At 59.2% G+C, this 22,787-nt stretch overlaps 1 protein-coding gene across 1 annotated transcript; it reads right to left on the reverse strand.

Moving 5' to 3' along the window:
* Window positions 1–997: 997 nt before the first annotated feature.
* Window positions 998–1,651, reverse strand: LOC121152056 (claudin-9). Its single transcript, XM_040973975.1, has one exon. It carries the CDS (start codon window positions 1,649–1,651, stop codon window positions 998–1,000), a length of 654 nt encoding a protein of 217 aa, XP_040829909.1.
* Window positions 1,652–22,787: the final 21,136 nt, after the last annotated feature.

The raw sequence follows: 22,787 nt of genomic DNA on the forward strand, positions 1-22,787 counted from the left end.
TTTGTGACAGAGTGGCCTGTCCCACGAGCTCCTGGACTGGCAGGGACGGTCACAGTCCCTCCCCAGCCTGGCAGGTTTGTGCAACGTGCAGAGGCCTCACCTCTCAGCCCTGGAAGAACGAGCTGGACTTTTCTGTCTGGTCTCTGACCGCCCCCCATCCCTCCTCACAGGTGCCCCCAAGTGCTGTAGAGACTGCCCACCCCCACTCACTGCCGATGCAGTCCGTGTACACATCTCTGGCTGAATAAAGGTCATGTGCTTCATGTGCCCTGTTGCTGAGTGGCTAGGTCAGGGAGGGGCACACACATCACACACCACATTTTGTCCTGTGCACCCTGGCTCGGATGCCATGGCCCAAGTCCCCATTCAGGCAAAGCCACCAACTGTTCCTGCCCACCTGGGGTGCAACAATCAGGAAATCCAGCTATGATTTTAAGAGTTATTTATTTGAAAGGCAGTGTGACCAAGGGATCGAGAGCTTGCAATCATCTGACCCATCCCCCAAATTCCCACAATAATCAGAGTTGGGTCAGGCTGAACCCAGGCACTTGAAACAACACCCAGGACTCCCAGATGGGTGACAGGGCCCAAAGTGCTTGGGCTGCCACCTGTGGCCTCCCAGTACCTTGGCCCTCCACGGCCATGTGCACTTGTTGTGGAGGAGGGGGGCTGACCCCTCCCAGAAGGTGTGGTCTAGGCCTTTAAGTAGGTGGTGGCTGGGTAGGGAAAGCATGGGATCCAGGAGGCTCAGGTTCCTGGGCAGGAGAGGGGTATCCTGTGTCCTAGCCAGCAGAGGAAACAATTATTTGGAAGAGGCAGTGCTAGGTTGGGGCACCCAACAAGAGCACGAGAGTTGCCCCTGAAGAAAGCCAACAAGAGGCAGTGTCCACTTTTGAGCTTCTGAGTAGGCAGGAGGGTGAGGCTCCTGATGGTGGAAGGCAGTCTGGATCTGGAGGCTGGCCGAAGGAGCAGGTGGCCTGCAGCCCACGCCTCCACCTCACACATAGTCCCTTTTGTCCAACCCCGAAGCCCCCGAGCGGGAGGGAATGGAGTAGCCCAGCCGAGGCCCACGGGGTGGCTCCAACTGGGCTGGGGGGCAGGTGCAGCAAAGGAGCCCCCCGCCCAGCATAAGCAGGGCAGCCGCTGCCCAGCCCACGTAGAGGGAGGCCCCGAGCTCCCGCTTGAGGGCTTCGGCCACCAGCGGGTTGTAGAAGTCCTGGATGATGGCGTGGGCTGTCCAGCAGACCGGGATGAGCACCAGGGTGCCGGCCAGGAGAAGGATCACTCCCGCTGTGAGCACGATGCGGGCCTTGGCACCCTCATCCTCCACGCAGGTGGTGCACTGTGCGCCTGTGATAGCCACCAGCAGGCCAAGCAGGGCCAGCAGCAGGGCAACGACACAGAGGGCGCGGGCAGCCTGCAGGTCCTGGGGCAGCGCCAGCAACGAGTCGTACACCTTGCACTGCATCTGGCCCGTGCTCTGCACCACGCAGGACATCCACAGCCCCTCCCACACCACCTGGGCCACCACGATGCTGTTGCCGATGAAGGCGGTCACCTTCCACAGTGGCAGGGCGCAGGACACCAGGGTTCCCAGCCATCCCAGCACGGCCAGGGTCATCCCCAGGAGCTCCAGGCCTGCCGAAGCCATCTGTGCCCTCAGCCACACGTTCTGAGCCCCGGTGGCCTGCTTGGTGCAGAGAGCAGGAAGACCTAGGACTGTTCTGTCATTTGCAGCCTCCTGGGAAGGTGCCTCTGACCCTGGCCGGGCTTCCGTCTCACCGTCCTGCACAGCAGCCTGGCTTTGTGTCCTCGCAGGGGCTCGTGTCAGTCAGGTGTACTGCGGCTACATCCAGGCTGGGAGGGGAGCTGCGTCCTCTTGCTGCTGGCCCGTTCTTGCTCCCTCTCTGGGTTCCAGCGGGGATTGTGCCACCTCCTGCAGCAGGCAGGGCTTTTAAGGCCCAGGCAGGGGAGGAGCGGAGCTAGGTTGTGGAGGCTGCCAGTGGGGAAACCTGAGCGACTGAGAGGAGGGGGCTGGAGTGCGTGGGCAGGGAGTGGAATGAGGGGACCTGAGGGTCAGGGAGGGGAAGAACTCCCCAGCCTGTAGGAAACAGGGACAAAGGATCTGGGAAGACCTAGGAGGAACTGCCAAATAAGGAATCCAGGTCCCGCTAAAGACAATGGGCTGGGATACAAGAAGTATCACAGGGTCCCCAGTCATGCCCCCTTGGGCCTACCTCCTCCCTGGCCTCCCACCCCCGGGCCCCACTGTCTTTCATGATGCAAACAAGCTCCAGCTCCCCAGTATCGCTCTCCCCTACCCCCCTCACCACCCGCACACCCAGGACTCCGGAATCTGATCTGTCTCCAGTCTCAGCCATTGGGGCCCTCACAGCAACTCCCCAGAGAGCCCCGCTGGCAGGGTTCCCCTGGCAACAGGTGCCTGGCAGCCAGCTCAGGTGGCATTGCCTTGGCAACGACCTAGAAAACCTCCCTCCTGCCAGTCCCTGCAGCTAAGGTGTGCCCTCGCTACCTGTACTGCAGAAACTGGGGGGCTGAGCTGAGCTGTTGAAGATTTCCAGAGGCCCCCAGAGAAACAACCCATTGTGGAGGTGGGGGAGGGACACACCCAGACCTGTAGTGTGAAGGGGGCCAAGGAAGGGGAAAAGGCAGGAACCCAGGGCAGGGGTGCAGCTCGGGGCCCAGCTCCCTTCACCCGTGCATAACGGGGTGGCTGGACTCTAGAGGAAGTGGCCAAGGGGGGCGGCGTGAGACCTAGTGTCCCCAAACCCTGCCTTCTGCTTCACAAAAAAAAGATCTCTTTCCAAGGGCAGTCTGGAAGTCATACATGTCAGATCAAAGCTCAATTCCTGATCCTAGTGGTCAAGTCTCTGACTTTCTTGGCAAAAACCCTTTTGGGTGGGGCAAACTTTGTGGTAGTTTTAGATGCCAATGTCCCACAATTAAAGAGCTTATTTGAATCCCTGGTTCTTCACTTTAAAAATTATATATATTTTTTAAAGATTTATTTATTTATGATTACAAAGTGAGATATACAGAGAGGAGGAGAGTTAGAGAGGAAGATGACTTACTCCCCAAGTGACCACAATGGCCGGTGCTGTGGCGATCCGGAGCCAGGAGCCAGGAACTTCTTTCCAGATCTCCCACATGGGTGCAGGATCCAAAAGCCTTGGGCTGTCCTGGACTGCTTTTCCAGGCCACAAGCAGGGAGCTGGATGGGAAGTGGAACTGCCAGGATTAGAACCAGCGCCCATATGGGATCCCGGCACATTCAAGGCGAGGACTTTTAGCCGCTATGTCACCAGGCTCCCCCCCCAAAAAATTACCTATTATTTTTATTTGAACGTCAGATTTACACAGATAAGTAGAGATAGAGGGAGAAGTCTTTTATCCACTGGCTCACTCTCCATTTGGCTGTAATGGCCAGAGCTGAGATGATCCAGATGGGAGCCAGGAGCTTCTTCTTGGTCTCCCATGTGAGTGTAGGGTCCCAAGGACTTGTGCAGGGAGCTGGACCGGAAGTGGAGTTAACCAAGTTGCTAGCACTGCAGGTGGTGCCTTAACCTGCTGATGCTCCAGACAAGGCAGTGGATGGTGGTCTCTGTACAGACGACCCTGCACCCACGTGGGAGACCCGGGAGGAGTTCCTAGCCACTGGCTGTTGTAGGAATTTGGGGAGTGAACCAGGAATGTCTGGGACCCACAGCAGCTAGACCCACAAACCTATGGCAGTCATTCTGGATGGTTTGTGCACTTCCCAACCCCTCCAGGGTGCCAAGCAGTGCTACAGGAGGGGCAGGGAGGGACTAACACAGGGGAGCAATAGCCTTCACCAAGGGCTCTAACTTTAGTGGTTGTTCCGGGTCAGAGCCCAAGGGTGGGAACATGGGCGCTGGGCGTAGGTTTTAGTGGTCTTTGGAAGGTTCTGGCGTTCACCAGATTCGCCAAGGAATGTGAGACCCCAGAAAGCGTTTGGGGTTTGGGTCTCCCACCCTGTATTCCGCAGGTCTGCAAGGGAGGATCAAGAGGGCGCTTCCTCTCCCACCCCAGTGCCTCCAACCAGCTGGGGCTCCCCGTGTATGGGGCAGGATCGGTGGCAGCAGGGAGGATGGAGAGCAGTGGGCAGAGGCTGGCCAGGGTGAAGGCTGGTGAAGGCTGGGAGGCTAGGGGTGGGGCCAGGGCTTGAAGGGTGGGTATGGCTAAAAAGAAGGGCAAATAGAGGCTCCCCCCTCACTGCCTTTGGGGGCTGCTAGGAATCTGGCTACACAGGTTTGGGCAGGTGTTGGGCAGCCAGCCTGGGTCTCGGAAAGGGCCCCCCACCCCACCACCCTCTGCAAGCCCTGAAAAAACCCGTCTCACACAGCCTTGGGGGTTCCACTCAGCCCAGCTGGTCGGCACGCTCCTAGGTTAACTGTTGCATCCTGTGTCCTGGCAAATCCTAAATTGGGTCTTGTCTCAGGCTGACCCCCAGCAACCCAGGCAACTCCAGACCCTGAGCATTTTCATTGTGTGTGTATATACACGTGTGTGACACACACAATTTGTGGAGGATCCAAATTTGCAGACCCTAATCCTGCTCTGGTCCAATATGTCCAACTCAAGCAGGTGGGACAGGCCACTGTGCACAGAGTTTGTCACTTGGAGGAAGTGGACATGAACACTCCCCCACCCCACAAACACACACACTCTTGGCCTCTAGGACTAGACAAAACAGCCCATCTCAAGGCTTCGGGACGAGGGAGGCTGGAGGAACCACTCATGGGTGGATGCAGGAGTGGGTGGGTGTGCTCGGCCTTTAGCTCTCCTCTGGGCCCAGGCCATGTTAGGGACCCACAGCAGCTAGACCCACAAACCTATGGCAGTCATTCTGGGTGGTTTGTGCACTTCCCAACCCCTCCAGGGTGCCAAGCAGTGCTGCAGGAGGGGCAGGGCGGATGCAGTCAGATCCTGGATGCAGTCAGATCCTGGGGATTGAAGAGTTAAGGCTGGGGCTTCAAATGTAACATCATTGATATGGAGGTGGCACCCCTCTGCGTGGTTAACATCTCAATGGCACTTCAGATTGGCTGGAATCCCTTGCACCGCCCACCCCTCAGTTGAGAGAGAGGGAAGCAGTGGGAGGTGGGCGTCTTCCCTACCAGGTACCCTGGGAGGCGGTGAAGGGGGAGCTGCTGAGGTCTTCCCCTTTAACAACACTCCCTTTGTGGAACGACTGCACTGGATGGATGCTGGTTCCTTGGGAGAACCTCAGGGACATGGACAGGCAGGGCAGCACCACAGAGGAGGCAGCATCCAGTGCCTTGGACTCCCCAAGCCCAAGGGGCAGGTTACACACAGAGGTCCATGTCTAGAAGCTGGCTCAGGGTGGCGCTTTACAGATAAAGGATCACGGTGTGTGAGGGGGGAATCTGACTACCTGAACCCACAGAAAGAGGTCCTGCCTACTGCAAAGCCAGACCCCTAATGTAAAGCTGGCTGCTTTAAGTTAACCAGGACTCATGATGGGGTCAGCTGCCCACCTGGGCCGAGCCCCTCTTGCACCACCCACCCCAGGCTGAAACCCCAATGTGAGCAGGTACCAGCGAGTCCCCAGGCCTCGAGAGGACTGCCTGTCAAGCTCAGGGCAGTCAGGGCCATTGTGCACGTGGCCGTACGTGTGGCCTGGGACAAGAGGATTGTGTCCAGGACTGTTGCTTAGCTAGCAAATAACTTTATTTATTATCTGCCCCATTGCTCAGCCAACAGCCAGCAACAGTTCTATGGCCAAGCTTTGAGGGTGGGTCCCACGGTCAGTCTCCTCACACATCCATAGTCTTCCTTGCTCCTTAGTGCAGAGTGGACACCATGTACAGATGGGTAGGACCTTGGTCATCGTCCCCACAACAGGAATGACCACCCTCTATTTCTGGCTTTGCCAGTGGTTGCTTTATCCAGGTCCTGGTGCCAAAGGTCATGGTCTCTGAGGGGACACAGTCCTGGGAGCTGGAACCACCTGCTGGGCTTTGAGGAAACTGTCTGTAGGGATGGGATAATGGTCCCCGAGACCAAGCTCCGGAGCCCAGGAATGCAGTCTGACTCCACGAGCCTCTTGGCAGATGCAACTGGAGATCTCAAATACAATCATCCTGGAATTAGGGCAAGTCCTGTGTCCAATGGGAGACGGGGAGATATGGAGGTCCAGTGGTAATGCGGACCAGCCAAGGAAGGTGAGGTGGGGGTGGGGCACACCTTACGTCTGGGCTTAAGGACCCCAGATCTGTGAAGCAAGAGACTTATGCTTGGGGTTGTTACTATAGTCCCATAGCCCTTGTACTGGGGGCCTCCCAGGTCAAGGTTGGCTGCCAGGCCCACTCCTGAGCTGCTGCAGAAGAGCCTGTGCGAGAGCGGATGTCACCTGAGCCCAGGCCACCCAGAGAACAAAGAGAACTTTATTGAACCAGAAACTGGCCAGGCAGGGGTGGGGGCAGGGCCAGGGGAGACAGCAGGAGTTTCACTCAGGACTGAATAGGGACTCAGCTGGGGATGACTTGCCGCTAGGCCCCTGGACAGTCTGATAGGAGGAAGGTAGAGGTGGTGTGGGGCCCAGTCACAGCAGACACCCCTGTGGGTACCTGGCTCAGAACCTGGCTTCAGCTCCCATTCCAGTTTTATTTATTTATTTTTATTGGAAAGGCAGATATACAGAGAGGAAGATCTTCCGTCCGCTGATTCACTCCTCAAGCAGCCACGATGGCCTGAGCTGAGCTGTCTGAAGCCAGGAGCTTCTATCAGGGCCCCTACACAGGTGCAGGGTTCCAAGGCTTCAGGCTGTCCGTGACTACTTTCCCAGGCCACAGGCTGGATGGAAAGTGGGGCTCCCGGGATTAGAACAGCGACCTTAGAACACCCCTTCCAGTGATAGCTCAGGTGTCTTGGTCCCTGCCACCCAGGAGGGAGACCTGGCCTGTGCTGTGGGCTCCTGGCTCAGCCTTGCCCAGCCCTGCCAGTTGTGGACCTTCCCCGGGGGCTTTATCTTGGGCAATCTCCACCTCGCATTCTCTCCCTGCCCCTGCGGCATTCACGATTTATGGGGAAAGGGGGTGGGGTATTTTGGACACCCTAGCCTCTCATTTGGCTTTTTTTTTTTTTTAAGATTTCTTTATTTTTGTTGGAAAGGCAGAAGTACAGAGAGGAGAGACAAAGAGTAAGACCTTCCGTCCGCTAATTCACCCCCCAGGGGGCCATAACGGCCAGAGCTGAGTCCATCCGGAGCCAGGAGCCTGGAGCTTCTTCTGGGTCTCCCAGACAGGTGAAGGGTCCCAAACAGGGAGCTGGATGGGAAGCGGGCCCGAAAAAATTAGAACCGGCGCGTGGAAAGCGAGGACTTTAGCCATTAGGCTTTTATTTCCCTTTAATTCACACTTCCACACGTGCTACGTCCCTCCCCCTTTGCCCCCGGCCCTGACCCGCACCGGCCCCCACACCGGCGAAGGCAGCAGAAAACCAAGCGAGCCCGGACCACAGATCGAATTTATTTGCAAGCTTGCTCTTTCCTTCCAGACCGACACCCGTCTCCCTTCCACAGCTGGGCTCTCGTCCAGGCCTCGTGAGTCCTCCTGCGGAGCAGGTGGCGAGGGGCACAGGCCCCCGTGCAGGCCGGGCCGTCCACTCACCGGCCCGCTGCCTCTCCTGTCGAGGGTCGCGCCATCAGCAGGGCGGCGACAGGAAGAAGGGCGGCGGCGGCAGGGGCGGGGGGAAGGCGGGCAGCGGCCAGGGGTCGCGGGGCGCGGGCGGAGCCAGCAAGTTGAAGGGCGAGGGTCTGGCGGGCAGCGGCGGCAGCGGCTGCGGGGGCAACTCGCCCACCAGGGGCGGGCGGCCGCGCGCGCCCACGGGCCCCGGCGCGGCGGCGAGGGCGGCCTCGGGCAGCGGCGGCAGCGGCAGGTGGGCAGGCGGCGGGGCGGGCGCGGGCAGGCGCGGCAGGCCCTGCAGGGCGAGCGCGGCGGCGGGCGGCGCGGGCGCGCAGGCCTCGGGCGGCAGCTCCGGCAGCGTCAGGTAGGCGCCGGGGCCCCAGGGCGCCAGCGGCTCGGGCCGCAGCGGGAGCGCAGGTAGCGGCGGCAGCTCGGCCAGGGCGAGCGCCGAGGGCGGCGGCGACGCGGCGCTCAGGCCGGGCGGAAGGCCGGGCAGCGGTGGATGCGGCAGCGACGGTGTGGGCGGCGGGGTCAGCCGCAGCGACGGGCGGGCCCGGCCCAGCCGCGAGTGGGCGCGGCCGAGCCGCGGGTGCGAGCGGGAGCGGGGCAGTCGCACAGCCAGCTTGGCCGTCGCCGCCACCCCAGGGCCTTGCGCGCACCGCGTCCCGCGGCCCAGTTCCCTCCGCGGAGGCCACGCTCCAGCGCCCTGGCCAATCGGAGACGCTCACTGCCGCGCCTCAGCCAATCAGAGCTCAGTGCGCCTGCTTGCTGCTCCCTCTCCAGGCGGCAGCCACAAGCTGCCCTCCGCGGCTCCTCAGCCGCCATGGATGTCATGGGCTTCTTCCCGCCTTCGCCTGGTCCCAGCCAATCAGTGCCCTCGGAGCCGTCGCCCCGCCCCGCCCCTCAGCAGCCCCGCACACGCGCAGTGGGCGCCCTCGCCTGGCCTGAAGGGCGGCATTCCCGGCTCCTTTCCACAGCAGATGTGGAAACTGTGACTGTCTGACTGTTTAGTCGTTGTGGCCCCAGTGGGCGGATGAACATCTAAGCAGATTTCCGTCTAGTCATCTTACAAAGGTAAAAGCATGTAACAATTTAGTTGGCCGGTGAGTAGCATAGTAGGCTAATCCTCTGTCCTGTGGCGCAGGTATGGGTGCCATATGGGCACTGGTTCGAGTCCCTGCTGCTCGACATCCCATCCAGCTCTGTTAATGACCCGGGAAAGCAGTGGAGGATGTCCCAAGTCCTTGGATCCCTGCCGCCATGTTAGGAGATTGGGAAGAAGCTCCTGGTTCCTGGCTTCAAACCAACTCAATTCCAGCAGTTACAGCCATTGGATGAGTGAAACAGTGGATGGAAGACTGCCTGCCTCTCCTTCTCTTTCTGTAAAATATACCCTTCAAATACAAATAATTTTTAAAAGGATATAACAATTCAAAAGCAACATTTGGTTCCCAAGAACCAATTGTGCACGAAATCTGGTAGCTCAAGGAAAAGAGGAGAGACAGGACAAGGTACTGAAACGGCAATACAGAGTTTACAAGAGCAATAATGATTGCAGAACTTCCTTCCTAAGGCTAAGAGATGTCCACCCTGTGCTGGCTGGTACATTCTGCTCGGTGGGCCCTGTGAGCAGGTGCAGGCCATTATTCTGTTCTCCAGTAGAAGACCTTGGGATGCAGTTTCCTGCATGCTTGGGGTGAAGGGGAACAGGGCTAGACAAGGTTCTGTCCTTACGGAGAAGCAATCACGGATTCTGTGAGGGGGGGAAAGTCCTTGAAGACGTAGGCTGAGTGAAATCTGGCCGGAATTCCAAGAATGTTGGCAGAATCACCTGAAGGTGACTATCTCCCGTGGAGCGTGTCTACACCTGAACCCAAGTATCTCATGCTATAAAAAGATGAACTGTGGTGCTGTAGGCTAATCCACGTCATCTTGTGTCGAAGCGACAGTCTGAGCCCTGTTACTGCACTTCCAACTGAGTTCGTTGCTCATGTACTTGGAAGGCCAAGAGCTCGGGACCCTGTCCTCAACGTGGGAGACCTGGTTGGAGTCCTGGCTTTTGGCTTCAACTTCGCCTAGCCCTGGCTGTCATAGCCATCTGAGGTGTGAAACAGCTGGTAGAAGATCCCTATATCTCTTTTGTTTTGCATTTCAAATAATAAATAAACCTTTTAGAAAGCATATTTTAAAAGCAGTCTACAAGAAGGTGTGGTGCTGGAAGTGGTCAGCTTGGATTCTGGAGGCTCTGGACCGAAGGTCAGAAGTACTACTCAGTGTTGAGGCTGCTCTCTGCTGGAATGTCCTTGTCTGAGCGGCAGTGTGATGCTGGGGTGAAGAAAGGAAGCTCCCAGCAGCCCTGAGACTGACATGGGGTTAGTGACTGGCTGTTTTTAGTATTTTTACTTATTGGATCCAGCACATTGGTTTAATGGCTAAATCCTCCCCCTTGCAAGCGCTGGGATCCCATAGGTATGCCTTTGTGTCCCAGAGGCCCCGCTTCTCTTCCAGCTCCCTGTTTGTGGCCTGGGAAAGCAGTGGAGGACAGCCCAAAGCCTTGGGACCCTGCACCCACGTGGGAGACCCGGAGGAAGTTCCTGGCTTTGGATCAGGTCAGCTCCAACTGTTGCAGCCATTTGGGGAGTGAACCAGTGGATGGAAGATTTTTCTTTCTGTTTATCCTTCTCCATAATGTGATCTGCCTTTCCAATGAAAATTTTAGATTTTTAATTTTTAAAACTTATTTGTTTGAAAGTCAACATTAGAGAGAGGGAGAGACAGAGATCTGCTAGCTGCAGTGGCTGAGTCAGACTAAAGCCAGGAGCCTCCTCCAGTTCTCCCACGTGGGTACAGAGGCCCTAGCATCTGGGCCATTCTCTACCACTTCCCCAGGGCCATTAGCAGGGAGCTGGATGGGAAGTGGAGCAACTAGGACACAACCAGGATCCAGATGGGATGATGGGTAGCAGGCAGTGGCTTTACCAGTCCAGCACGGTTGGGAAGTCTGAGGTGCTGAGTCGGCTTTATTCAGCTGCAGAGCCCGTAGATGCTTAGGAAGATGTTTGTGGTTTATGCCTCTGTCTCGTTAGAGAAACAGGAGAACCAAGTAGGTTGCATTGATCATCTCTGTTTAAATGTCCAAGGGAGTTCAGTCAGGTCTGCTAATCATTCCCGATACACTGGGGAACACTGAGTGAGCATTAATCAAATGATGGCGAGGATAGACATTGTGGCGTGGTGGGCCAAGCTGCTGTCCAGGATGGATGCCTGCATCTGATTGCAGAGTCCCTGGAGTGAAGTCCCTGCTCAGACATACCCAAGGAGGCAGCAGATGCTGGCTCACCTGTGTGGAGACCCAGATGGAGTTCCTGGCTCCTGGCTTCCGCCTGGCCCAGCTCTGATTGTAAAAGCTATTCCTGCCTCTTCTGTCTGCTTTTCAAGTAGAAAACAAAAGCATGCAGGGCCAGGCCTAGTAGTCAATACACCGTATCTCATGGGAATGCCTACGGTCAAATCCCTGCTCTGGCTGCAGAGGTGAGCGGCAGCCACGGTGGCGCAAGTAGGGGTGTCCTGCCACCACTGAGGGACACTTGGACCAAGTCCTGCTTCAGTCTGGCTTGGTCCTGCTCATCCAGGTGGGTGCAGCACGCTCTGCCTGTCCATCTCGGACTCTCAACCCAATTGATTTTTTTTTTTTTAATCTTTCAAAGTAAAAAGGAGATTAATATCATAGTTGGCAACCCATATAAAGACATCTGGAACGCCATCTATAAAGGCTTAAGGAATAAGAGAATTTTGCTTAATAGCTTTAATAAATACAAGTAATGAGGTGTTCTTTTCTGTGTTCAGGTCCCCTACCTGGGCCATGGCTCCATTACCTGCTAGGACAGGTATGGAGTCTCTTCTGTCAGGAGCCTGGTTCCTGGCATATAACCACACCAGCATCTGTAGGTGCCTGGGAGCCCACCCCACCCCAATCAGCACCCCAGTTGACACGCAGAGGCAGACTGGGAAAGACATTGCCTTTATTCATGCTTCCGGCTGGAAGACGGCAGGCCAGGCAGCGCCAGAAGCCCAGAGGCCTTGCTGGCTCAGTGTTCCAGCTGTGATACAGGGGGCCTTGGTGCTCAGCATCCCCCAGGAGGACAGGGCCCTGGGGAGAGACAGAGGAATGAGGAGAGGCACGGCCGAGGGAGAGCCCCTTCCCTCCTCCCTTGTCTGTCACTCAGCAGTCACTTGCTGGTGTCCCTCTCTAGATTGGGGTCCCCCTTGTGCAGCAGGAGGGGTGACAGCTGAGGACCCTTCAGGTACAGGTGCTGGGCCCCTGGGCTTCCCCCCTCACCTTGGTAGCTCTTTCCAGGCTGGTCACTGCTGCTTATCTTCACCTCAGGGGCCCCTAAGCATGGGCAGACAAGCCTGAGTCACTGATGGATTTCTGCCCAGCCCACAGTGCCCCAACCCCCTCTCCAGGTCCAGGGAGACTACCACTCACCCAAGGGCCTGGGACCCAGCTCTGGTCTCAACTGCCCATAGGGCCCTGGGGTGAAGGGAGGAGAATGGGAGCTGAGCAGCCCTTGCTGCCCTCCCTGTCTGCACCCAGCACACAGCTCCCCTCTGGCCCCACCACCATGCATGCTTCCCCTTGCGGCACCTGGCTGGCTCCTGGGCCTTGCGTATCCATATCCTGGTTTCACACTGCCGCCTGCCCAGAGCTGACTGGCAGGCCAAGGTGAACCCATAAGGTCCCTGGCCTGACCTGCAGGAGAAGGGCTGACATGGGTACTCGACACCCTCAGCCCACCCCATGAAACCGTGTAGTGCCCACCCTCTCTGCCCGGCCCCCTTGACCCTGCTGAGTGCCAGCTGGTTCCTGATAGCTCATTTCTCACCATCTCCTTCAGGGCTTGCCACTGCCACTTGGGAGTACACAGGGGCCTCCTCTCTGTAATTTGTGTACCCTGTGAGAGATCCTAGTTACACCTGCCCAGCCCCCTTCATGGGGGTCTCCCCCCACCGCCCCCACCTTGGGCCCTGCTCACCATTCCTAAAGCCATAGGCCCTGGGAAACCCTAAGGGAAGGACAGACATCAGGGAGACGCTCCTCCCACAATGCCCCCTGCCCCTCCAGCCTGGTGCTCTGTCCCACGCCAGCCCCCCAGGCACCTGGCTGTGGGTGGGCATCAGGAAAGAGTCCCAGAATTGCTCTTCTATAACCAAAACCTGCAGGAGAGAGATTAGAGGGGACCAGAGTGAGGAGAGGCAGGGATGGCATGGCTCACAGCCCAGTAGAGACCTCCGGGGGCCTTGAGCTGTGTCCACTCACCCTCAGCCCACTAGCCCCAGGGTGCATCTTCCTGTACCGCTTCTTGGAAGTCTGCCTTGACTGACTGCTCACCACTATCCCCTCACCTGAGACTGGATCACACCTGTCCACACCACCCCAGAAGCCCAGGGTAGTCAGAAAGTGCAGATGGGAAAGAGGAGAGCGGGCTGGTGGATGGTGTGGAGAGAGGGCTCACCAGCTTTCTGCAGCTTGAGGCCACCACCAAAGCCTGTGGGGAGGCCACCACCAAAGCCTGTGGGGAGGACACCATGGGTCAGGGACAAGGGCAGGGGCATTGCTTTCCCCTTCCTGGGCTGGCAAAAGGAAGGGGTAGGATGGAGTGCAGGGAGGGACCTCAGGCTAGCACCCGCTCACCCAGTTCTGGGCCTGGTCCTGGGGGTCCATAGCCATGCATAGGCTGGTAACCTGGGAGGGAAGTGGAGGTAAAAGGAGGGCCCGACTTTCCCTGCTTCAGTGGGGCTAAGGTGGACCCCAGGGGCTCCCTGTCCATAGGGGTCCATAGGGGTCAAAGCCCACAGGAAGGAGCCTAGGGGGCAGCAAGTAAGATCGAGGTCAACTCCAGGAGGGACTTCCTGGCCTTCGGACCTCTGAATAGCTAATAGACAGCCCAGGGAACAAGGTAGACAGTGGAGGGACCCCCAAGTGGAAAGGTGTAGAGAATGAACCAAACTAAGATTTGTCTCTTGGCTGTGGATTTTGTGGGCACAAGATGCACACCTGCTTTCTGAGGTCTCAGTCCCCACTGGGTAGCCGGGGTTGGTACTGGAGAGAGAGAACAAGAGTGAGCCTGGTGCATGGGGCAGTCCACCCAGCTCCTAGTGCAGAGCTGAAACCCGGCCACCCTGGCCCTCCCTTAGCCGATGCACTTTCTGAGGCTCAGTGGTGAGGTCAGCAAGACAAAGGCGCCCACAGCACTGACCTGAGAGCTTTCCACTTTGCATGGAGGATGGGGGCTGGTACTTCAGACCCCAGCCACCTGCTTTAGCTGAAGGGACCCCTGGCATGGGAGGCCTGCAGGGACCTAGGGTTGGTGAGGAAGGGAAGGGTACAGTGATGAGAGCCCAGCAGCGCCTCAGCACAGCCAAGCCAGCAACCTGTGAGAACCCTGGGGGGCAGACACGGGCTCCTGGAGGAGGTGCTTTGCCAGGCTGGAGAGAGCCCAGGTCCCAAGGGCCACAGCCTGCTGGGAGACAGGTGACCCAAACAGCATGGGGATCCTACTGTCCCACAACCAGCCACTTCCACCTCGCAGCCACCCATCCTTCTTGCTGGGCCGGGGCCTCACCTGGCTGGGCCACCAGCCCGTTGCCAGCGCTGTATCCTGGAGAGGAAAGGCATCAAGGGGAGGGCAGTGGGATGGGGGTGGGGGCATCAGGAGGAGGTGCAGAGGGACATGGTTTCTCTCACTTGCCTGTCTTTGGGGGGCTCATGCCTCGTCCCAGGCCTGGGGAGAGATGGAGAGGCCCGTTCAGCTGCAGGAGAGGAAGCCCTGCTCTCTGAGTAAGCTGAGCCCCAGAAACACCTGGTGGGAGCCCCAGCCTGTTCCCTGGCAGGTACTCTGGGAGGGAGAGGAGGCTGTGAGCACGGGGGTGGGATCAGGACCCAGGGAGGGGTACAACCATGACTCACCTGGCTGCTTCTGGGATTTCCCTGCCCCTCCCAGGCCTGGGGAGACAGGTAAACGTGAGGGCCTGAGGGACAGGCCTCTCCTTGGCCTCCCCTGCTTTGCAGCCTGCCCCTCTCACCTGGCTGGGCTCCAGCGCCTGCAAAGGCTCCAACTCCCAGGCCATTCCTGTACCCTGGGAAGACAGTGGGGTCAAGGGAGTGGAAGGGGCAGCTGGTGGTTTCTCAGGGTAGGGGAGAAATGGGGTTAGGGTGAAGGAAAGGGCGTACCTAGCTTGGGAGGTTTCCCACCTGCAGAGAAAAGGGGAGCAGGTGAGGGCCCCTGACGTCCCACACACCTACCTTGCTTGCCTGGTCCCAGCCAGGCCCTGTGGGGGCTAGGAAGTGTGGGAAGCTGCGTCCCTCTCCCCTCCGTGTTGAACACCCACAGCTTCCAGCCCCTCCCTCTGCTTCAGGCCATCTCCACTCAAGTGCCAGCTTGGCCCTCTGGGACAGGAGCCCAGAGAGGACCCTCCGACAGGGGAAGGGCTCTCGGGGCAGAGGCTTCCCATTGCCCCGTGCTCTGCTTGCTGTGCCCCAGCCTTCCCACCCTGAAGTATCTGATCCATGGCTGTTCTGAGCTGGCAGACCTGTGGGGTGGGGGTAGGGTGGGGGTGGTGAACAGGGTGTTGAATGCCCCTAAGCCAAGGGGCGGGGAATGCTTTGGGCCCAGAAAGAAACCAGGGTCCTGGGTACCCTCCCTTTTACCTGCCCCATACAGGTTGTAGAGAGGATGGGAGAGAGCACTTCACCCCCACCCAACCTTCCCCTGGCTCAGCGCCCCGCCAGCTTGGTTCCAGAACCCAGAAGGTACTGAGAGGCAGGGTATGGCTGAGGGCTCGTTAAGTTAGGGTTCTGGAGAGCAAGGGTGCAGGCTGGGAAGGGGCTCTCTTGACTTCTGGGGCTTCAGGCCCCCTCCATTGCCTGGTAGAAGGGCAAAGAGCAGATGAGGAAGCTGCTGGGATCCCCAGAACCCCAGCCCTGTCCCTGCCTGGCCCCTGGCTGTTTTGAGAGGCAAGGCCCCATCGCCCCACTTCTGAGTCCTCCTGGGCCAGAGCCACAGGCTGCAGCAGAGGGAGCAGTCTCACCCACCTTCCCTCCAGCACCTGGAGAGACGGAGCATGGCCAATATTGACTCCAGCCTGCCCCTCCTGACCTGACCCCCGCCCTCTACACTTGTGGTCCCCCAACCCTCAACCCCGCAGGACCCAGGCCCAGGGCACTCACCCGGCTGGACTGCCCATCCATAGCCATAGCCTGTGGGGAGAAGCCGGGCTCTTGTCAGCCATTCCCATCATCCACCAGTCAGGGTCTGCCCTCAGCTCTCTGCGCTGTTTCAGCTGTTCTCACCTGGCTGGGCTCCTGGCCCTGGGAAAGCCCCAGCTGGCAGGCCAGTCCCGTGTCCTGGGGAAGGAAAGAGGCCTGAGTGCTTGTGGCTTCCGGAGTGCCTGGGCCAAGTCAGACCTGCACAACACTTACCTGGCTTCTGGGGTTTTCTGCCCCCTCCAAAGCCTGGGAGGAGAGGAGCAGATGAGTGTTCCAGGGCCCCCAGCACCAAAGCTCCCCAACCCTCCCTAACCCTGCTCCTACCTGCTCCAAATCCATTCTGGGCCATGCCTGTGTGGAAAGGAAGAGCTTAGCTGGGGACCTGGGACTCCACTGGGCTGAATCAGAGCCTGCAGTTCTGAAGGCTTCCCCCCAGCTCTGACTCTGTCCCCGTTGAGGCAGGGGAAAGCTCTGGAGCCATCCTCACCCCACCCTGCCCTCCTCTGCTGGGCTCTCAGCCTTCCCGGGCCCCTCCTGGAATGCTGGGGGACTGTCGGAGATGGGTTGAGAGTGCGGAGAGCTTGGACTTGAGGGAGGCCAGCAGCAGAAGCAGGAGTGGGGCTCACAGCCTGGGGGACATGACAGGAGACTCCATCTCAGAGTCACCCTGGGACCTGCCCCATAGCCATTCTGGTCTGAGGAGCCTATGGGGTGCGAGGAATGAGCAAGTTGCAAGTGGATTGGGACCCTGGTGGGGGCAAAAGGTGTCCCAGAGACACCTCCACCCTGCTCTAAGGCCTTGCTGGGGAGAGGCTGGCCCATCCTAGCCTCGGCAGCTTCACAGGGCTGGGTTCACTGATGTGGTGAATGAGGCCAAGGGGAGGTGGCCAGAGAGGCAGGTGGGGCAAGGCTTACCTGGCTTCTGAGGCTTCAGCACTCCTCCGTAGCCTGAGAGTAAGGGAGCAAGTGAGGGACCCAATGGGGTCCTTGTCTCCCTAGAACCCCAGCCTGCCCTGCCTGGCCCTGGGGGCAGCCTAGAGCTGCAGCACCTGTGAGAGGCCCCCACCTTTGGGCAGTTCCAGCCACCCCTGCAGCAATGGTCCTGGTGGCCTCTGCCACGCCTGCACTTGTGGCTCTGGTGGCCCCTCACATGTGGCCTTCCCTCATCTGTTTCTGGAATTTTTTGTCTTTGTTTTATTGCAGCTTTTCTTTCCTCCCCTCCTTTCTCTGCCCCAAGCTGAGGAGCCTCAGCCTCTTTTTGGGGATGGCTGCTTCTAGCTGCCTAGGTCCTTGGGCCTCCTGTCACTGTCATGTTGGCTCTGGCCAGCTCCTGTGTCTTACCCTTCTGACCTCCCGTGAGTCACAGCTGTGGTGTGTTTATGGGACCCCAGCTCTCCTGCTAGGCCACCTCGCTCTGTGCCAGCCCTGGCTGACCCACGGCAGGTGCAGCTGTGAGCTGACTTATTGAAAAAGTGAGTTGCTTTGTTTGCTTTTTAATGAGATCAGTTGGAGGCAAGAGGGTGGCGTCCCCCTGCCTTCTTGGATTGCTACATTCCTAAAGCCCCTAGTCCTTACCTGGCTGGACTCCAGCTCTCGGGAAGGCCCCAGTTCCCAGCCCATTCCCATTGCCAAATTCTGGGGAGACAGTAAAAGGGAATAAGGGGAGATGGGACCTGGGGAGGACAGGCAAAGCAAGGGAGGATGAGTGGACAGAAGCAGGGCAGCCTCACCTGGCTTCTGGGATTTTCCACCCCCAATGAACCATGGAGGAGACAGGTGGGTAGGGCCGCCCCCAGAAACTCAGCTCCAGGCTCCCCCCTTTATTTGGCCCCAAGTCACTTTGAGCTGCAGGTTGGATTTAGGGACACGAGGGAATCTGGCTGGCGCTGAAGTGGGGGTACAGCTGGGGCTTGTCAGCACCCCTCTCTCCTTGGCTCCTGTGACTCCCTGCCCCTGCCCAACATCAGTCCGTTATTGGCTGTTTGGTTATGAGCACGGTGGGACTTAGTCCCACAGGCCAGGCTGGGCAGGGACACAGGGCGCAGTGGGTGAATGATTGAGTACCCAAGAACCCGTTCACTAGGGCCCATGACCCTAACCTCTCTCTTGGCCAGCTTCAGCTGCTTGGGCCCCCAGACCATATCCATGGCTGTATCCTGGAGGGGAAAAGCAGTGTTGTGAGGAGTGCAGTGGGGAGGGATAGAGCCAGGGAGGGCAGGGAAGGGTCTGGCTCACCTGGTTTCTGAGGCTTTGCACCCTCTTCCAGGCCTAGAGAAGAGCCGGAGATTGAGCCAAAGGCAAATGAAAAGCCCTGATTCGCTCCTCCCGTCTTCCTGGTCCCTGCCTCTCCCTCCTCATGCCCAGCTGGGCCCAGCGTTCTCATCTGGCTGGGCCAGCACTCCTGAGAAGGCCCCAGCTCCCATCCCTTTGCCATTGCAAGCCCTGGGAGTCAGGGCTGGAAGGAGTAAGGGGAGGCCCCACCAGGCATGTGTCGGATCAGGATAGGCAGCCTGGAGCTTCCCTGAATCCCAACACCCAGTCACATCTCCAGCTCACACCTTCCTGCTCCAGGGGTCCGTGGCTGTTCTGTCATGGAGCCTGGACCTGGCCAGTGTGGCGTCTAGGCTGTTGTTCCCAGCACCCCTCTCCGGGAGCCCAGCCCCAGGAGTGGCATCAGCAGGCCACTGAAGGGGCAGTCACTGGGAGGGGACTGCAAACTCACAGGGGGTCCAGCCATCACTACCCCGCATCCTGGGAGAACAGGTGAGGGCTGCTGGCTATGTAGTACACACAAGGGGCCAGAGAGCTCTGTACCCACCTGGCTTTAAGGGTTCACGCTCCTCATGAGCCCCTGCCCTCCCTTCAGAACCCCACTGTCCCCTTCTGAGTCCAGCCCCACCCCCCATGGTTCTTTCAGGTGTCTTCACCTGGCTGGTCCCCCACTCCTGGGAAGGCTCCAGTTGCAAGCCTGTTTCCATATCCTGGTGAGACAGAAGCAGAAGCAAGATGAAGCAGGTGGGATAGGTGGTGAGAGCTGGACTGGGGGCCAGCCCTGGGGGCCAGCCCTCAGCTGGCCTCTGGGACTTCAAACCCCCTCCGCGGTCCGGCAGAGACATGGATGAGGGGCATAGCCGGAGGTGGGGTTGAGGAGTGTGCTCATTCTGTCCTCCCCAAAGCAGAGTCCAGAGACCCTCAGAATCCAGCAGATCATCAGTGCTGTCCCCTTGATGTGAGCCAGCCCCAGCCCCTAGAACCAAAATCCCAGGGGTCCTCTTCCCTCTTCCCCACCTCTCCTGGTGAGGCTGCAGCCTCTGGAAGACAGGGAGGGGCAGGGCATCTAGGCAAGAGGATAGGGCCTGAGGGAGACCGCCTGGCTTTGGCAACTCCACACCCTGCCCATGCCTGAGAGACGGGGCAGTCGAGATTTCCAGGAGTGGCCTAGGCAAGGACAAGCCAGGAGACCCAGCTCTCAGCCTCCCGCATACCTGCAGTATAGCCATTGGGAGCCGGAGGGCCTGCGGGAAGAGGGAGAGAAGCTGAGGTCCAAACGTCCCCTCCATTTCCCCATCACCCCAAACCTGCCCCTCAGCTCGGAGGCCTTGGTGGGAGACAGGGAAGGGACATCCTGGATGTGGAGCCAGGAGACATCTCCCCCAGTCTCACCTGACTGGGTGCCCAGCCCATTTTCATTTCCAAGAACTGGGGAGCAAGGACAAGGAGCAGGTGGGGGACCCCAGAGCCCCTACTCTCAGTCTTCTGCAGAGCCTGGGCCAGGGCCTCAGGGTGGTCATCCTATGAGCCCCACTTTCACCCCCTCTGGGGACACACAGGGGCAGGGCAGCTCTGTCTCCTACTTCCTTGCCGCTGCCCTGCCTCCTCAGACCCCCAGATCCCACTTGCTGGGAAGAGTCCAGCCTCACCTGCTCCCAGGCCACTGGGGCTCCCAAAGCCTATGGGGAGGCAGGTAGCAGAAGTCAGAAACTGAACCTGACCTAGGGACCAGCAACTGGGGCTCTGCACCCGCCCCTCAGCTTTACCTGATCTGTAGCCATTGGGGTTCCCAAAGCCTGTGAAGTTGGGGAGAAAGGAGTGATTCAGGAGCAGGCAACCCCTTCCTCTCTGGGCCTCAATTTCCCCACAGGCCACGGGGCAGCTGAAGCTGGGGTGAGGGGCCTAGCATGGAGGAAGGCATCTGCCAATGCCCCTGATGGCTGGGCGCAGAGCCCACTTCTCCCTCTTCCTCCATTCCACTCTCAGACTCTTCGGAGTCTCCTCTTCTGGTGGGCTTGTCTGTCCTTCCCTCACCCCTGGCAGTTTCAGGGGGACCCCTCCTCCCACTCCCACCCTCTTGAGGTACTTGGCCTCACCCTCTGCTCATTTGTTCCCCTTCCCATCCTGTCCCCTTGTCCAGGCCCTGCTGCTGCTGATTGCCAGGGGTGGCCTCCCTCACCTGCCACCCCCTGCCTACTCCCCAGGACTCAGCGCCAGGCCTCTGCCCCTAGGGTTGAGACCCCTTGACTCTTCCACAGGTGGGGGTTATCTCATGGCTGTGCCCCACCAGTGCTAACACTGCTGCCTGCTGGGGAAGTGCAGTCCCCAGGGAGCTCCCAGAGCGTCTCTCCTGACCCCAGCACTCCAGGGGACCCCTTATCTTTCCCCAAGCCAGGAGGGAGCACAGGCAGCCCTGGGGGAGCAAGCAGGTGTAGACTCTGATGAGGCAGGACCCAATAATTTTCCCTCAGAGTCCCCTAACTGCCCTCCACTGGGTTCCTGGGCAGCCCAGCCCTCCCAGACCTCCACCCTAGGCAGACCCTGCCCTGTGCAGACCTCCCACCCCAGGGGCCGTGCACAGACCCTCACCTCCTTGCAGGCTGCTCTCTGGGGCCAGGCAGAGAAGGAAGAGGGCTGCAGGGAAGACCCACGAGCCCATGGTGCTGGCAGGGTAAGGGCCTCTACACCCTTGAGCCTTTAAACACCCATGGTGGGTGGGGATCCACCCAGGCCTCCAGCTGAGATGGCAGAAGTGCAGACCCTGGGGGGCTGGTCCCCTATCAGGCGGGAGCTCAGCCCCAGCTCTCCAGGCCCTACCCTTCATCCATCATAGGTGCTGACAGCCAAGACAGGACCCCCACATGGCCCCCAGGATCCCACACCTCTGCCCTCCACTTGGGCTCTGGTGCCAGTGCTGGAGGGCTCAGATGTCCCCCAGCATGGGACAGAAAGGGCAGCAGGAACCCCAGCCACGGCTCAAACACCACTGGGGGGAAGGTGGGGAGCCAGGGAGCCAAGAAAGGAGCTGGGACAGCACAGCAGCCCATGTGACAGCTAGGCTACAGCTACCGGGCTGCGGCCCGCAGGCCATGCAGGAGATGCCAAAATGGGTCCCAGCTGCTCTCTGCCTGCCTTCTCCTATAGAGATGGTGACACACAGGGACAGGCCACCACGAGTCCTGTTTCTTCAAGTCTCAGTTCCAGTCACTGTTCCTGTGGCCCTTTGTCCCATGTGGCCCCAACTCCAACCTGGGGGCAGCCTGGGGTGCCAGCACTTGCAGTGCCATGGGTGGGACTGGCTTCAGCCCCAGGGGGTGGACTTGGCACAGAGTGGGCACACAGGGGGCAGGAGAGGCAGAAAGAAGGGTCTGGACCCCACAGAGCTGGCTAGGAACAACTATGACTCAGCCCCCAACCCTAAGTGGAGCCCAGAAGGCCCCATGCCTCTTCTGTCTGCTGGCTTGCTGCGTGCCTAGCTGAGCAGGGGGGATTATGGCTTGATGAGTCTACCTCACTCAGGGGGCCAGGGCCAGCTGCCAGCCCCCTACAAGCTGTGCTGGGGCTCCTGGCTCACCGGGCCAACCCTGTACGTCCTTCCTGCTCTGCCTGAGCCCCTGCCCATGGCTCTCCCTCATAGCCTTGCCCTTGGACTCCCAACATGCCTTTATATGACAGCCCCATGATCACAGCAGCCCCTTTAGCTTGGCACTTCCCTGTTCTGAGTCCTGAAGCCAGGACCTTCCCTCGGCCTGGCCATCCCATGACGGCCCAGGGCAGCTGCACAGCCCCTTCCAGCTCCCTGGGGAGGTCTCTCCTGCCAGGCCTCCCAAACCACCCCAGGTTGCTGACAGAGCAGAGCACAGGTAAGCAGGAAGGATGCTGGGTTGAGGCTGGGCTCAGGTACCCAAGGCATGTGTGTCCTGTCCCCTTTTTGAGATGGGGACATGGAAGCAAAAAGGAAAGTGGCTTAGCCCGGCTGTACAACTCCAGCGAAATGGGGCTTGGATCTGAGGGTCCCCCAGTCCATTCTTCTGCTGTCTGCACGCTGCAGGGTGGTGCTGCGGGCCCAGCTCTGCCAAGCCTGGGTCTCCAAATGTCTGCCATAGACTGGGGCCAGCCAAACACAGAAGCACGCCCTTGTGGGGCACTGGGGGAGCCTGACTTCGGTGGGGAACAGGCAGGGGGACCCTGAGCTCTGCAGGAGGCACAGGCATAGCCATTGCCAGGCTCCTAGGCACTGGCAGGAGTCTGTGGAAAATGCCAGCCCGTCTGGCATCACAGCCAGCTGGACGGCTGCTCAAACTGCAGTTTTGGCTCAGCTCCACAATGGCACTTCCCACCCCCCAAAATACTGTCCCCTCAGTTCATTCCAGCCCCACCCAGGCAGGGCCCTTTTGACTCAGCTCCCTGGAAGTCAGGAAGAACCATGACTTGGGCTGCCCTTTGCTCCCAGACACTATCTCTGAACAAGGGGTGGCTTGGGAGGAAGCCGGGCTGGGGGTCGGGGGCAGGGTGACAGCTGAGGTGTTGGAAGTGTGGTCCCTAGGCCCAGGAAATGT

This window comes from Ochotona curzoniae, unplaced genomic scaffold (assembly GCF_017591425.1).
Source record: "Ochotona curzoniae isolate NIBS_2020 unplaced genomic scaffold, NIBS_Ocur_1.0 contig_2321, whole genome shotgun sequence".
Classification (NCBI taxonomy): domain Eukaryota; kingdom Metazoa; phylum Chordata; class Mammalia; order Lagomorpha; family Ochotonidae; genus Ochotona; species Ochotona curzoniae.

Bases quoted from the DNA above. Each gene is read 5' to 3' on its own strand.
- LOC121152056 (XM_040973975.1), bottom strand. From the start codon at position 1,651: ATGGCTTCGGCAGGCCTGGAGCTCCTGGGGATGACCCTGGCCGTGCTG.